This window comes from Gouania willdenowi, chromosome 1 (assembly GCF_900634775.1).
Source record: "Gouania willdenowi chromosome 1, fGouWil2.1, whole genome shotgun sequence".
Classification (NCBI taxonomy): domain Eukaryota; kingdom Metazoa; phylum Chordata; class Actinopteri; order Blenniiformes; family Gobiesocidae; genus Gouania; species Gouania willdenowi.
In genome coordinates, this window is record NC_041044.1 from 9,456,460 (window position 1) to 9,473,306 (window position 16,847).

General features: G+C 42.8%; 2 protein-coding genes and 1 long non-coding RNA gene across 4 annotated transcripts in view; 2 read left to right on the forward strand and 1 right to left on the reverse strand.

The window, feature by feature from the left end:
* The window catches only part of wipf2a (WAS/WASL interacting protein family, member 2a), a 41,179-nt gene extending 38,459 nt beyond the window's left edge, over positions 1 to 2,720 (forward strand). For both annotated transcript variants that reach the window (XM_028454659.1, XM_028454666.1), the window contains one exon: positions 305 to 2,720. In XM_028454659.1, the coding sequence (XP_028310460.1) occupies positions 305 to 348 (44 nt within the window). In that variant the 3' untranslated portion in view covers positions 349 to 2,720. The remainder of the gene's footprint in view (positions 1 to 304) is intronic.
* A 3,236-nt stretch (positions 2,721 to 5,956) lies between these two features.
* LOC114462925 (uncharacterized) lies at positions 5,957 to 11,321 on the reverse strand. Its single transcript, XM_028446070.1, has 4 exons — positions 11,178 to 11,321; positions 8,575 to 11,061; positions 7,164 to 7,374; positions 5,957 to 6,956 (listed from the first exon to the last, which is right to left on the reverse strand). The coding sequence occupies exons 1-4, from the start codon at positions 11,319 to 11,321 to the stop codon at positions 6,808 to 6,810; spliced, it is 2,991 nt and encodes a 996-aa protein (XP_028301871.1). The 3' UTR covers positions 5,957 to 6,807.
* Positions 11,322 to 12,360: 1,039 nt separating this feature from the next.
* On the forward strand, positions 12,361 to 15,819 carry LOC114469243 (uncharacterized). The gene is made up of 3 exons (XR_003674746.1): positions 12,361 to 12,766; positions 14,465 to 14,548; positions 14,868 to 15,819. It is a non-coding gene; the product is annotated as an uncharacterized LOC114469243 (long non-coding RNA).
* The last annotated feature ends 1,028 nt before the right edge of the window (positions 15,820 to 16,847 follow it).

A 16,847-nucleotide genomic window follows, 5' to 3' on the forward strand; every position in this document is an offset into this window, starting at 1 on the left:
CCACACTATCCATGACTTCCACACTTGCTCTGGTCGAGTGTGCGCTGCTGGGAAAGTCAACTCTGTACGTAGCGCCATTTTCTGTCTCATAAACCTCTTTCCTCTCTCCCTCTGAGCTGTGATGAGCATGGATGATCTCTCATCCAAAGGTGTGCTGCTACCTCCTGCGTGTCACCTATTATTTTGCTATCTGGCTCAGAGGCTGGGGGTATTTTGTACTTTGTCCTGTCTGCTGCCCTCATGATTTGTTTATTTTATGTGAATGCACAAAGATTTACCCACAGTTCCCTCTGTGTGTTCCCAGCCATGATCAGAGGAGCTCCTCCAGCACCGCCGGTGGGGAGGTGAGCACACCTCCACTCAGGACTCAAACTCAGTCCATCGTCTCTACAGGCAGTCAGGAGGAAGCTGTGCACATGCACTCAGATCACACACACATTCACAGCACACACTAACATTACAACCACCAGCTCGAAGCGTCGTGGTGAGCACAATGTGAACATTTCCACACCACAGCGCAGGTTCCACACAACCAGAAGCCTTTGCACAAAAAACACAAAAACCTTTCTCTGACCACCTCGCCGTGTCTGAGGCTTCTGCTCAACTCAACATATCAGGACCAATCTTCCAACACTTCCACATCTCTGCATTCCATTTTTTGTACTTTTTCTTTCTGAAGGTTTATAACCGGATTTACTTTCCTCGGTTGAGTAACTTGATTTGTTCGTCTTTAAGTTTCTGGTGTCAGCATTAATATAAAGGAAGAAAAATGAACATTATGATTGGAAACTCTGGGGCAGATGATTTCCAGTTCTCCCTCTTAACTGACACTGTCACCAGTGGGGGGCTTATTGGCTTTTAGTGTTTTTGCTGAGTTTTTGTCTTATTTAACCATTCCAACAGTGCCAGAGAAGGGTGCAGTTCTCTTCTCAGTGTGCCAAACACAGATGGAGCTGCATTAACAGCGGAGCAACTGTAGTTTTATACGCACCATTTACATCACGAACCCTTTTTATTAATCTCTTTGGTCGTGGATCAGTGTGCAGTCGTGGAAAGCGTGCCAAGTTATCAGTCTTTCCCAATTTATTTTGTTTAAAATTTTGGAGAGGGACCTTATCCCTGCTTATTATTTTAATTCCTGTACTTCTTTGAGGGTCTTTATTTTTCCATTTTGATGTTGCACAGCAGTCCAACTGCTTAATTGGGACACTGCACAATGCCGACATAAGAGTTTGAGGAGGACTCATTATGTTCTGTCATCCTTTCTGTCAAAGAGTTGAACATGTTTGAATAACTGCTTTGACGAAAGCGCTCAAATCATTGTAAATGCTCTGTTCAAATGAGGTAACCTTGGCTTGCCCTGGATTTCCCTTAAATGATTCTGTGCTACACACGCCAAGAAACTGACAAACTTTTGGAGATGTTCCTGAGGGAACCTCACTCAGTCTAAGGCTTCTTGAAAACAAGTCAAGGGAAGTAAAGTTAGGTTCAGAGAAGGGATGGAAGGTAACATATGTGAGACAGATAACATATGGGGAGCAGGCACAGGATCTATAGAGTTTCAAACTGTGAATGGTGATTAGCTGTTTTTTAAAGATTTCATGTATATGACAACACTGAAAACAAGGACAGCAGGCCCTCTTTTAAACATCATGGCGTTATTACCTTAAAGTACAAATCAGGAGGTTCTACTATGTCTAACAAGTAGTGTTGGCACGTGACCAGCATCTCTGCAAACACACGTAGTCCAACACTCATTTATTTCAGACTGCAGAGCTTTGCGAGTGAGTTTACAGGTGATTGTTCTCGCTTGATTTTAAAGAAATTGATCTAAACTTAACACTGTGTACTGTTTCATCACCTTTAACTGTGCTGTTGGACTGTTGGGCCAGAGAAAGACAATAGCTTGATTGTTTGATTGCTATGCAAGGGGCAGTTTGTTCACAGCAGCTCACCAAAAGCAAACCCTAAAGGAACACGTAAGTGCCAGACAACTAATGATGATGGAGGTTCTTTGCCATCAGTGTAATGAGGAATTATTCAGCCTGTCAAACTGAAGACCAATCTGACGTCTTAGCCACACAGAGGAAAGAAAGCTGATGTACGTCCATCTCCATTCTTGGTAAAGCAGCGCCTCCTGCTGATTTTTTGCCTTACTTAAATATCTAATCGGTACCAGTGCATTTATTTTTGTTGTTTATCAGGATAAAGGATAACGACAAAGTAAATACGAAGCAATTTTATTTGAAAATGCAATAAATATTGTATATTTACACTAAGGAATATGGTAATCATAGTTATTGATCTATTTTTATGTTGTATAAAGCATGTAATATAGAGAAGAATGATTAAGAGCTATAAGGATATTTCAATCCACACACTTTCGGCTGATCCAAACATTCTGAGCACGTTCAGCCATAGGAGTGAGTGAGTTCAATGGATTGATGAGGTTTTACCGTAAAGCCAATGTTTAGGGGATTACGTTTCCAAATATGACTATTCAGTTGTTTTTGACTGATGAGCGTTGATTGAGGGCAACAACACAACAAAGTCAAACTCCTTTTCCCCTGAACACTCACTCCAACACACAGGAAGGCCGTTAACGTGTCATGTCCTCACTTTGTCTGAAAATCCCTGTGGTTATTACATGTTAATCAGCCATGTTTTTTATTGTTTGAATTAAATTGAAATAAATATATTCCTGTTGGGGAAAAAGGGTACCTGAATCATTGTCTTTTTTTTTCTCTTCCTGTGGTGCTGTTGACAGTTGAGTTCAAGTAACACCCAAATTTACGTACTCAAACATAACACTCAAGCAAGCACTCTGTCATTCCGCAACATAGGCATAACGTGTACTACATGTGTAAGTTAGTAATATAATAATTCGGCATATGACAATTTCCCTTGATATACTAAACATACTACCAACATCTTTCCTCCATATAATGTTAGGATTGGCGAAAGCTTGCTCCTTCGTGCAGACACGAAAGACCTTCAACAAGTAAAGCTCTAAGTTTTTACTATTAACATTATTTTAGGTACTTGCACACTAGTGAAACATTTTTGTTAACTAGTACAATCTCACTAGTAGTACTAGTATATGGGGTGCCAAGTGTAAAAATTTAGTATAAAAGTTGTAGCTAACACATTTTCATTATTTATCTCACTTCTCATTTCGCACATTTTCCTACGTTTAACACAACGTATATAGAGGTAAAAAAAAAGCATTAAATCTAAATATTTAAATCGAAAAGTTATGTTATATCTAAATGTTAAATCTACCGTAACCACATGTAAACCAGGAGATCTCAGCGTGTTGCATTAAAATACATTTTAATAACTGTGTTGCACTGTTGTGTTGGGAGTGTACTGTGAAGTGCAGCTCATACACCTGCCATGACCACGCTCTAGATCTCCGCTGCACGGAGAGAATCAGCCATACATATCACCCAGGCAGGCATCGTGAAGGGTGAAGAGGTGGGTGGGATCGACTGTGTGTGTCTCTGCTTATGTATTCGTTGAGGTTACAAGGAGCGGGGGCAATTAGCATATGTGTGAAACATTTAAGTTCAACATTTAGATTTAACATTTAGATATGATATATAACATTTAGATTCAAGATTAAACATTTAGATATGATATATAACATTTGGATTTAGATTTAACATATTTAGATTTAGCTTTAAACATTTAAATTTAACATTTAGATATAACATAACATTCAGATTTAAAATTTAGATATAGATTTAACATATACCATTTAAGTTTAGATTTAATGGAGGGTTTTTTTTACCTCTTTAAATGTGGTTAAATGTAGGAAAATGTGCTAAATATGAGAAAAATGAGATAAATAATGAAAATGTGTTAGCTAAAATTTTTATACTAAATTTTTACACTTGGCACCCCATCCTAGTAGACCATGCAAATGAAGGAGGGATTATAACCAAATCCAGCACTCTGGTTCTTTGTTAAGAAAAAGAAAAACAATTATATATGTATATATATAGTGTATAAATGTATTGCCAGTCTAATTTATTTTACAGACACCAATGTTATGGTTCAAGGACCCCTGAGGGTCCTCAGACCCTAGTTTGAGAACTGCTTTAAGTGAAGGGATTACCTAATGGACTAAAATATAAGCTTTTTAAGACTCTTTGAAACCTCGCTCTCGTTCAGTTGTCGTGCATGAGGTCAAAGGTCAAGAGGTGTAAACTCACCATGGATGATGATGCGGGCAGCGAGTCTGAGAGAGATTTTAATTATTTTACTCGTTGGAACGTTGATTCCTTGAAAATGTGTTGGTTGAATCGTGATATCGATCTCAAGGCAGAAAGACAGAGTTAGCTGCTAAAGCTAATGCTGCACACCAGCTAAAAATTCAGGTTTTAACTGACTTTTCAACAGTGACCCAGGTTACAAGAATCAACTAATCAGTTCTGTCTTATTTATCAGCCTGTTTAGTGTTCATCTTGTGCACTTCCTTAAAATTTGTAAATTGTGTTGTTTTGTTAAATAATAGCTTAATAAAAATAATAATGGACCTGGTTAGTGAATGGTGTACCTCATAAATGTACCTTTTCAAAGGGAGAACTCATACTGTAATAAGTCTTTTCATACTCGTCCTAATAATAATAATACAATTTATTTATAAGCGCTTTTTAAAGACTCAAACACACTTTACAGTTGTTCGAACAATTACACACAAATCCAAAAAAGAAACTAACAACAATAAAGGTAAATACAGAAAATGCATAACAATCAAATTAAAAGCTTGTGAGAAGGAGTGTTGAAGCAAGGGACGTCTCTCGCTTTGATGCTGAATCTCCCATTGGGAGCTCGGATCAGCGGAAAGGCCTGGTCTAAAGAGCAACTTTTGTTTTAGGATATGTTTACATAAAAAGTATGTTCAAACATTTCTTTCTTTCCACAAAAATTAACTGATTTTCACTGATGTTTTTATGTGTAACTGGGCTGAACTAGTGGAGGAAATATCCTACATTTAAGAGCATTCATGAATGTTTAGGCTGAACAGACTGTGACTAACCCTCCATTTGGTCACCCACACATTGCTTACTTGATGTCACAGGTGTGATGTCAGAGGAATATTGATCACTTCATCGCACATTTTCAATCAAGGCCTAACAGAGGCTGAACTAGCTCCTTGCCTTGCTGTGAGACACATAGTATACACATTACCATTAGGCTTCTGATTTTAATAATTGTAAATAAAAAGACGGGATCATTGTGCCAAACTGCTGATCAATTGGCTGCAACGCCTGTAGTTGTTGTAAAAAGGTACGCACTCAATGCGTAAAGACGCACAGTGGCTTATCTGGCACCACTGGAGGACATGGTGCACGGGAGAGTCCAGAGGGAGCAGATCTTCAGAGATTGCACCCGTGAGGACGGACTGCTGCTGGAGGGCAGATGAGGTGCTGTGGAGCCCCCGGCCTTACTCAACCCAGTCACAGCATCACTGACCCAGTTAACACCCTGGCCCCTGGGACTGATGAACAATATGGTTTTACTTGAAATTAAACTATTGTGAATTAATTTCCAAAGGTGCTTTACTGCATGTACATTTTTGTTATTTGAAACAAGAAAATACAATTTACTCCCATGCTTCTTCAGGCACAATTGGTGCATATGTGTCCCCTCCATCTCTGTTACAATACAGAGGGGTCCCCAATGATCATCCAGCTTTTGGTCTGTGAGGCTGAGTACTGGTGCACTCTTTCCACCACCTGTTGCTCAGACGCTCGTTCTATGAAGATAGATACACATTCTCTCCTCTGCTTTTATGTCACCTCAGTCAGTCTGGCCCTCTGAGGCAACGCAACACTCTTCTGCTTAAGTGATCTTACAGTACCTATGTGTAATGGGGTTTTCATTCAAGTTCGATGCACATCCGTTAACCCTTATATATTCTGCGTTGTGAAGAAATCAAGGACAACGATTAGCTGCTGGTTGCTATTTTAATACAGGCAGAGTGATGTAGTCTGTACAAATAAACAGAAAAACACATAAAGCTTTGTAACATACAGTCTCTTCCACACAGTGACAGCACACAGGCCTCAAGCTCCTCCTCTCAGCTCAGTGTTGCACAGACTGACATACATTAGATATAACTAATACAATCTTCAATATCACAAACAGAAATATATTGAAATAAAAATGTGAAAATGAATTAAATAAATTATAAAATCACTAATTGCATAATATAAATCTCTTTTGCAAGCTTAATGCAACCAATGTGAACACAAGGACAGCATACCAGACATTATAATGAGCTTAATACATATACCTGTACAAATGAACAGAAAAACACATAAAGCTTTGTAACATATGTCACACCGGAGGGTGGGTTCTTTTGTGTAGATTTTTAAATTGTTGCACCAGCATATGAATTATCCACTGAGAGAAAATGAGTCACGTCCAGCTACCTTGCAAACCATTTATTTTGTGTTCTCTTTAACAATAAAAATAGGTAGGAGGCCAAGATAAAAAATGTTCTAAAAGAGTTCCACAGCAAATACAGTTTAAAAGGTCATTTGGTCCATCCAAACCCGTATGTATTCCCTTTTTTTGGTTAACGTTGTCCGAGTCCACCATCCACCAGAGGGCGCTGCGCCAGGTAGAGCAGCCAGATGGATCTGTCACTCCAGCGCTGCTCTGAAGTCCAGTCTATACGTAGTCCGTCTGCGGTCCTCTTCTCGTCGGCTGCAATGAAGTAACACACGGTGTCACTTTCTAATCGCCACCCACATGGAGATCACACACACACACACATCAGCGGAACTCTTTCCTTCAACTTATCTGGTCACGGGCTGTATAGTGATCGTGCTGCGTCAGATGGAGAGAGCGACTCGAGCTGTCCCTCAAGCGTGGCTCTGTAGCTTCAATGCGACGAGCCCTGCGGTGCCCGTCCACCACCGAGTCCGTGATCCTCTTCCTGGCTGCGACAGGGAAGCAACACAGTCATCCTCTGATTGCCACCCACTACAGTAAAGATCCCACCCGCACAGGTAAGTTGAGCACGTCCCTTCAACTTAGCTGTCATGCGCGTTGTACGGTGATCTTTCCACATTTCCCCCCTTCTATAATGGAGGTCGTCCCGACCTACTGTTCATTACGGTACCGGGCTGGGGGTATGCCCAAATTACCTCGTTCGGAGCGTCGTACAGTGGGTGGACTATGCGGGGCTGAAGGTGCTGCTGGGGGGTCAGGCTGTGGGACCACAACTGCACCTTGTTCTCTAGTAGGTGGTTGACAGTTGGTGGTGGTTACTAGGCCAGGAAGCCACCAAGTTGGAGGTGGGAGGTGATCCACTAGAGGATGTATAGTAGGTGGTGGTTCTTCTGGTTTGGGTCTGTGCTGAAACATTTGCAAGGGGCAAGGTTGAAGGTTATTTCGATGTACAGTACGAGTGGGCGCTTCCTTACCCTCTGGCCGAAGTACATAAACGGGGTGATTTTCCCGAAGCTGCTTGACTACCACATATGGCTCTGGTGTCCACCTTAGATTCAGCTTCCCTTTTGCTCTTCTGCGGAAGTTGCGGATGAGCACCCGTTCTCCAGGGAGTAGAGGTGCCAGTCTTGCTTTTCTGTTGTACGTCGCTTGGTCCCGGTCTTGTTGTTGTTGGGTCCGTCGGGCTACAGTCTGGTAGGCATGGCTCAAAGCCTCCTGATGTTTCTTTACCCAACCTGCCAGAGTTTGGGGCCTAGTTTCCGGCTGTAAGCCAGTCACCCAGTCCACCGGTAGCCTTGCATGTCTCCCAAACACCACGTAGTGAGGGGTCATCCCAGTAGTGCTGTGGACAGTGTTATTATAGGCCTGAACAAGGGCTGGAATCAGACTCGGCCACTGTGAGTGACTGGCTTCCTCCAAGGAATTCAATAATCCTAACAGCGTCTGGTTGAATCTCTCACACACCCCATTCCCCTGGGGGTGGTAGGCTGTGGTGCGGCTTTTCTGGCAACCGTAGAGTTGACAGAGCTCTTTCATCACTGCAGATTCAAATGATGCCCCCCGGTCTGTTAGGATCCGTTCAGGGCAGCCAAAAACCTGTATGAGGTTGTTATACAAGGCTTGAGCCGTGGTATTGGCCGACTGATCTCTGGTAGGCACTGCAAGAGCATACTTTGAGAATAAGTCCGTAATAACTAGGATGTAGGGATACCTGTCCTCAGGCCGGCCTAGGGAAAGATAGTCCAACCCAACCAACTGGGTTGGGTTGGACACAATGGATACAAGTGGAACCTTTACCACTGGTCCGACCTTGGTACAGACGCATTGAGGGCAGGTAGTTGTCCACTCCCTCACGTCTTCTGCCATCCTTGGCCAATAACATCGTTGTCGCAGGATGGTGAGAGTTCTTTCACTGCTCGGGTGTCCCATCTCACCATGGTAAGCCTCCCATACCTTCTTGGCTTCTGTCTTTGGGACCACCACTTGGAAAATCTCTTCTCCAGACCCAGCTGCCTGCTGTAACCTTCTCAAAATACCATCTCGTAATATTATCCTATCCCATTCTCGACATAGTAGTTTGAAATATGAAGACGAACGATTACTAACCTCTGGGGGTGGCAGTCCTTGTTCCTTCCTGTGTCGTATCTGCAACAGTTCTAGGTCATTGGTCTGTAGGTCTGCCCAACACGGCTCTTGCTCCACCATCACCCCACTGGCCAAGGAGGGTATTGGGTCTTGTGGTTCTGGTAACCTGGAGAGAGCATCAGCATTTTTGTTTTGGGTACCTGGCCGGTACTTAATTACGTACTTGAAGTTGGCCAGCTGGGCCACCCACCACTGTTCCACCGCCCCAAGTCGAGCAGTGTCGAGATGGACCAATGGGTTGTTGTCTGTGAATACAGTGAACTCTGCTCCATACAAGTAATCTTTGAATTTCTCCGTAATGGCCCATTTCAGGGCTAACAGTTCTAGCTTAAAAGAGCTATAGTTCTGGTCGTTTCTTTCTGTTTGCTGGAGGCTACGGCTGGCATACGCAATTACCCTCTCTTTTCCATTTTGCTCTTGAGCCAACACCGCTCCCAGCCCATCTAAGCTGGCATCAGTGTACAGCCTAAATGGTTGTGAAAAATCAGCATAAGCCAGTATTGGTGCAGTGAGTAAGGCTTCCTTCAATAGATCAAAGGCCTTTTGGCATTCAGGGGACCATATGATTGAGGCAGCTCTGCCATGTCTGGCAGTATCACGCGTCAAGGCATTCAAAGGGGTGGCTATTTTAGAGAAAGCAGGTATGAAGCGTCTGTAGTACCCTGCAAATCCCAAAAAGGATTTTACCTGTTTTGCAGTCTGGGGTACTGTCCATTCTCTTACTGCCGTTGTCTTTGCTGGGTCGGTTGCTACGCCATGCTCACTGATGACATGTCCTAGGTATGTCACTTCACGCTGAAACAAGTGGCACTTTGCGGGTTGGAGTTTCAGTCCGTGATTGTGGAGGCACTGGAATACTTCTTCCAGATGGCGTAGGTGGCTACTGAAATCAGGAGAAAACACAATCACGTCATCCAAGTATATCAACAGTGAGTCATTTACCAAGTTGCCTAGACAACGTTGCATTAATCTTTGGAATGTAGCAGGCGCATTACATAGTCCAAAGGGCATCCTGTTAAACTCGTATAACCCAAATGGCGTTGTAAATGCAGTCTTTTCTCTGTCCAGTGGATGCATTTCCACTTGCCAATATCCACTTGCAAGATCTAATGTCGAATACCATCTGGCAGATTTCAGTTCAGTCAAAGCCTCCTCAATACGGGGCAGCGGGCAGGCGTCTTTGTGTGTGAGAGCATTGAGTTTCCTGTAATCGACGCAAAATCTCCAGCTGCCATCTTTTTTCTTAACAAGCACTATTGGGGCTGCCCAAGGGCTTGCGCTCTCCCTCACCACACCACTTGTCAGCATATTCTGCAGCAAGGATCTCAGTTCTACGTACAAACTTGGAGGAATAGGTCTGTACCGCTCCCGGCTGGGAGGTGCAGAACCTGTGGGTATTTGATGTTTAACCACCCCTGTACGGCCAAAGTCCTCATCATGGCTGGCGAATACTTTCGTCCACTTCCGCAGTAGGTTGGTCATCTCCCTTTGTTGGTTTGGAGTCAAACTGTCTCCTTGTAGAGCCAGCGCTGGATGCGATTCAGGTGCGTCTTCAATCCCTACCATCCCAATGTGTCTCACCTCAACCTCCACTATATCTGATGTTACACTGTTGAGGACAAGCTCTTGGTCACCTTGTACATTGGTTGCTGCCACTTCGGTCACTTGTGCCAATGGCTGTCGCTGGGGCACCTCTACTGGGTACGGGTTGGGGTTACACAACCGCAGTGGGACCCTTCCGCCCATCAACTCTGCCAAGGTGCGACCCACTCGCCACTCTGAGTCACTTTCAGGGAGAGGTTCTATTATTACATTACAAGCCCGTTTGGGGAAACCTTCTGATACCTGTGTCCATACGAGCATCTCTGTCTGGGGTGGGATGACCACTGGTTGCTGGCGTGGCAACTTTGTCAAGCCTTGGTAAGGGGGAAGCGGCTCTCTGGTGGAGATCCGGTGGCACTCTGCAAATGCTTGAGCCCAAGCCTGGCCTTCCACCCACGGTATGGTCGTCTTAAATGCAGCCAACCCTGGATGGTTCCCCTGAGTGAGAGCAGACCAAACAGGATTATCGGGCCCCAGGCATTCATCATTTACGATTATCACCCCCTTTTCAGACACGTGAATGCTCCCTACTCTGCAGTCGACCAGAGTATAACCAATGTATGGAATCTTCAGGCCATTCGCAGCACGTAGGTTTAGCCAGGAGATTTCGCCAACATTGGTCAAAGAAGTACCCTGAAGGTATTTCTCAAATAAACTTTTACTCAGAAGAGTAACCTGGGACCCTGTGTCAAGCACAAACGGCACAGCAATTTCATTCATTTTAACAACAACATCAGGACACTCACCGATCAAGGCGGACTTATTTTGTGACATGGGCCCCACTTCCTGGACAACAGCCCCCACTACATGGCCCTCAGCTGTAGGGGGATTTAAAAATCCTGCCGCCTGGATGGGTTAGGTGGGCACAGACGTCGCACATGGCCAGCTGTGCCACAGCCCAAACAAATGGGCCGGCCCTCTGCATCCCACTGGTAAGTTGGCCTGGTCGCTTGTCGTCTTGCCTGAGGCACATATGCTGGGGCTGCAGGACCATACATGGGTCTAGTACTGGGATTTGGTAGTCGTTCCATGGCTGTTAGATGAGTTTTGACCTCCTCCATCAGGCTAGTCGAAAGAGCCTTCATCTGTTCGCGGACCTCCACCATTAAGCCCTGTTGTAATTCCTGGCGTAGCTGGCTTCTCAGTTGTTCCAGGTTACCCCCGTCATTCCGTGGTGGGGCTATGACCCTACATGCAAAGGCAAACTCCTCTCCTTCTTGAAGTTCCAGTTCGAGGGCTCGCGCTTCTTTGCAGGCCGTACTGAAACTTAAGGGTTCACCTCGCCGAAGCTGGCGGTTTAACTCCTGTTTGATGGGCCCCACACGTAGACCAACCAGGAGTTGGTCCAATAGGAAATCATCTCCATCCTCAGTTCCATCTGCATCTCGCTCCTGCCATCTGGAAAAAGATTCTCTCAGTCTTAGAATGTAATCGCTCACATTTTCTTCTGTATGCTGTTTACAATTAAAGAAACTAGCTCTCAACTGTGCCTTGATGGCTGGTTTAGCATACAGGGTTTGTAATTGTTGCAATACTTTCACTCCAGTGTCCTTTCGTGCAGGTTCAACAAGATGTAATTCACGCTTAGCATCCCCTTCTAGAGCGCCCAGCAAAAAGTCTGCTTGCTGTTGTTCATTAAGTCCTTGGGCCCTCAGCATGGCCTCCACCTGAACCCTCCATTCTCCAAATTTAACTCTATTCCCATCAAATTTTGGGATCCATGCAGCCCCCATAAACCATGGCATGACAAACTGGGCCATAATGGCTGGACTATTGCTACCCTCTGCTGGTGGGTGAATGCTAGTACCTGGAGTTGAATCCATTTCCTATCAGTGGAGCTGGTGTCCTGTCGACAGCGCCAAAATATGTCACACCGGAGGGTGGGTTCTTTTGTGTAGATTTTTAAATTGTTGCACCAGCATATGAATTATCCACTGAGAGAAAATGAGTCACGTCCAGCTACCTTGCAAACCATTTATTTTGTGTTCTCTTTAACAATAAAAATAGGTAGGAGGCCAAGATAAAAAATGTTCTAAAAGAGTTCCACAGCAAATACAGTTTAAAAGGTCATTTGCTCCATCCAAACCCGTATGTATTCCCTTTTTTTGGTTAACGTTGTCCGAGTCCACCATCCACCAGAGGGCGCTGCGCCAGGTAGAGCAGCCAGATGGATCTGTCACTCCAGCGCTGCTCTGAAGTCCAGTCTATACGTAGTCCGTCTGCGGTCCTCTTCTCGTCGGCTGCAATGAAGTAACACACGGAGTCACTTTCTAATCGCCACCCACATGGAGATCACACACACACACACACACACATCAGCGGAACTCTTTCCTTCAACTTATCTGGTCACGGGCTGTATAGTGATCGTGCTGCGTCAGATGGAGCGAGCGACTCGAGCTGTCCCTCAAGCGTGGCTCTGTAGCTTCAATGCGACGAGCCCTGCGGTGCCCGTCCACCACCGAGTCCGTGATCCTCTTCCTGGCTGCGACAGGGAAGCAACACAGTCATCCTCTGATTGCCACCCACTACAGTAAAGATCCCACCCGCACAGGTAAGTTGAGCACGTCCCTTCAACTTAGCTGTCATGCGCGTTGTACGGTGATCTTTCCTTCCGTCTGTCCGGGTTCCCACTCGTCCGCAACCTTCCGATGCCCGTCCCGGTGAAAGACTGTTTATACGTAATCCCTTGGCTCCTTTTTGTGTCCGTGTTCCTTCCCCCTTTTGCTGTTTCTCCTCTGCCTTTTCTACCCTTTTCCGAAAGCACCCACACCTGTCCTTAATCAGTTGTTCATTAGTCCCATAGCGCAGTAGAGTCCGTCACGTAGCTGTTCATAGTATTCACACCCAGATATCAATCTTAATGCAATAATCCACACAAAATACACAAAGGCATGAACACATCACATCAAAGTCTTATTTACATACTGGGTTTCCATACCATTGACAGCGCCATATTTCCACACATACAGTCTCTTCCACACAGTGACAGCACACAGGCCTCAAGCTCCTGTTAGCAGATGCACAAACAAAAGAACTTGTAAGCTAATGCGTAGAAATGTGCACCTTAAAACTTACAAAAAGTCATTTTACAAAGTTTACATTTGACTGACACATTAACTGCATGTTCTTAACCTAAAGACTAACATTTGTGCATGAATAAAACAAAGTCTACATCATTCTAAATCCAAGATAATTGTTCAAAACTGATGAGTAAATTAAGAAATGGCAATAAAAGAAAACCTCTTAAAACCATATAAAAACAATATTAATCAGGATTTGGTGATATTTCAAACATAAAACAAATATATATTTTCAACCTGGTTACATACGCACAGTTTTTTAAATGAGGCCCCTGCAGGTGTGTGAGTGTGGGGTGGACCACAGAGGAAATGGCATCCTCTGTGGATTGGTTTCTCCTGTACGCATACTGATGTGGATCCAGTGATATTAATGGTGTCCTTGATCCGAGTCATGACAAGTCTCTTAAAGCACTCTCTGACTATTGAATTGATTCAGGGGTGTCAATGTGGAGCTTTTGGGGACAGGAATTAATTTCAACTTTATTTATATAGAGCAAATTACAACAAAGTCATCTCAATGGTGCCAGTCTTCAGGCAGGTGGGGACAGCTGCAGAGACCCTCAGCACCCTCCCAGGGATGATGCTGGGGTTAATCCTCAGCTGTGGTTACGCTGAGGGGCTCCTCTTCTGGTGATCTGGTGGTGGTGGGGGAGGTCCTACACACTCCTGCAGTAAGCTCTCTCCCATTGAGGGACACATTAACTTCTTCCTGGTCTGTGTTGAATGCTACATGTTCTGGCTCTTCACCTGCTGCTCTTCTACACCTCACGTTCCTCCAAAACTGTTCTACAAGAAGAAAGAGAGATTTAGTGAGTAGATGGTAGCATGACTTAAAGCTGTGACTAACAAATGAAAACAATGTTCAAATGTTCCCTCTGCATTTAGGTTAATATATTAGTGAGATTGTAGACACCAAGGGTGATGCTGTTCAGTCTATTTATATCCTGGACAATCTTTTAGAATTGTTTAGTTTAAACAAAAATATAAATTTACATTCATGAAGTAAGTAAGAGTAAGTTGGTTAATCGTATAATCATGATTCATTTATTCAGTCACAATCGTTTCTATTGTAGAACATTGGCATAACTCATCATTATAAAGACTACATGGTCTTTATCCACACTGACAAAACGCTAAATATTATTTACAACCCACTTGTTCCTTTTCAGGGTTGCAGAGGTGAACTGGTGCCTATTTCATCTGTTATCAGGTGCTAGGCAGGAGTACACCCTGGACAGGGTGCCAGTCCACAGGTAAAGGGTTAATATATGGACTTTATAAATCAGTAAAAGAAATATATCTGTGCTGAATGAAAAATATTTTTCCATGTGTCTTTAGTGTTTTATTTCTTTATTATTCATTTTAACAAACAGCCATAACAACATTATAGCAGATGTTAAACACATTCATAAATACTGTCTGTATAAACTGACTCGTGGATTTTCTATTTCTCTGTCATAGTTGTTGACATAATGAACCTTCCTTCTGGGCTGATCACTCATTGATTCAGGTTTCACACAAACAGTAGAACAGATTATTTTATACTTACGGATATTTTTCCTCTTCCACCAGGCCAGGACTAACAGAGCAATGAGAAGAACAAGAAGAAGAAGAGAGAGATACTTCAGTTCTGTTCCTTCTGCAAATAAAGCAAAGAGACAAAGAAAATAGTAAATAAAATGATGACCTGTCCATCCATCCCCAGGTTGTGGGCACTACAACCTTTCCCAGCTGACACACTCTGTACAGTTCAGTTTTTAAACTCACTGATTGTGATCCTCTGGTCAATGGAGTGAGCAGAAAGTGAAGAGGTGAGATAAAATGAGGGACTAGAAAGACTACAATTCTCTGCACTGTGTGTGTGTGTGTGTGTGTGTGTGTGTGTGTGTGTGTGTGTGTGTGTGTGTGTGTGTGTGTGTGTGTGTGTGTGTGTGTGTGTGTGTGTGTGTGTGTGTGTGTGTGTGTGTGTGTGTGTGTGTGTGTCCTAACCTTTCTCGTTCTCTGATGTCATTGTGGTCGAATCTTCTCCGGTTGAATTTGGTTGAACATTTTCAAAAGAATAAAAAAGAGGAAAATGGTGGAAACATTTTTTAGTCAGATTTGTTTCTTCAGTATCAAATCTTTAGTGATTTATGTTCAAATATGGAGGTTTATATGATAATTTAACAGACACACTCTGAGTTCAAAATGCTTACCTTCCATGATGGAGAATAAACTAATATTCAGCTTATGGATGTAGAGCCTGTACTTCCCATGGTCAGCATGCGAGACATTCTTTAAGTAAAGTATCACCACACCTCGCTCCAGCTCTGCATCGTCAATAGATACTCTTTCTTTATACTCATCCATGTCCGGCAATTCCGTTCCATCTCGACGGGCAAAGACTGTTTTATGATCTTTTGTAACTTCTATTGTGTAATTAGTTAAGTTGTTTGAAGAGTTTGTGTTGAATCGAATGGTACCAGTCCGTCCTTCATATGCCACAATAAAGACATACTTCTCTAAAAAAGAAGATTCAATGAAATATGGGTCAGTTATTTATATCTTTTGAAGACCTCTGATACACCAAACATAGATCTGAAGATGTTCAGCATGTACTGTATATTTTCTCTAAACACAAATAAAAAGGAAATTGCAGATAAGAGTACAGATATACTAATAGTAGCATTTAGGAAGCACAGTAGTCAGTCATTGCAATTTTGATCAACTCTAACCACCATAGATATCCTCACATAGGGATGTATCTGTGAGTAAACTAAAATATTTTAGAGGAGGTTGTCCTACCCCAGGTTTTTGCTGATCTGCCACGAGGGGCAAATTTTAAAAATGTGTGGATTCTGAATTTGTGTATTTTTCTTTGGTTATTCCGTTTTAAAACCATATCAAAATAACAAATAAACAGTGTGTGTGTGTGTGTGTGTGTGTGTGTGTGTGTGTGTGTGTGTGTGTGTGTGTGTGTGTGTGTGTGTGTGTGTCCTAACCTTTCTCTTTCTCTGATGTCATTGTGGTCGAATCGTCTCCGGCTGGATTTGGTTGAACTTTTTCAAAAGAACAAAAAGAAGAAAATGATGGGACATTTTTTTAGTCAGATTTGTTTCTTCAGTATCAAATCTTCAGTGATTTATGTTCAAATGTGGAGGTTTATATGATAATTTAACAGACAGTCTGATTTCAAAAAGCGTGCGTGTGTATAAAAATTGTAAACATACTGAAATCAACAAGGTCGTTATTATTTTTTTTATTTATACAATACAATTCTTTATTAAATTTAAAAATGCATTCATAGTTTTTGGAAATATCTGTGGTAGTTTATTGTTTCATTATGAAAGTTGCTGCTGTGTTTAAGAAAGTGTCCATTCTTCATTATTTTTATTTAGCATTTAAATACATTTTTAAATATAACTTAATTAATTCTTTAAGTTTACGTTTTAAAGATCAATTTAGAATGATCCATACACAACCTCGTTGTTTAACAAAATAAAATATTTATGAGTAACACATTGAGAACACAAACAACAAATGATAAAACAACCCCACAGAGAACTTAAAATA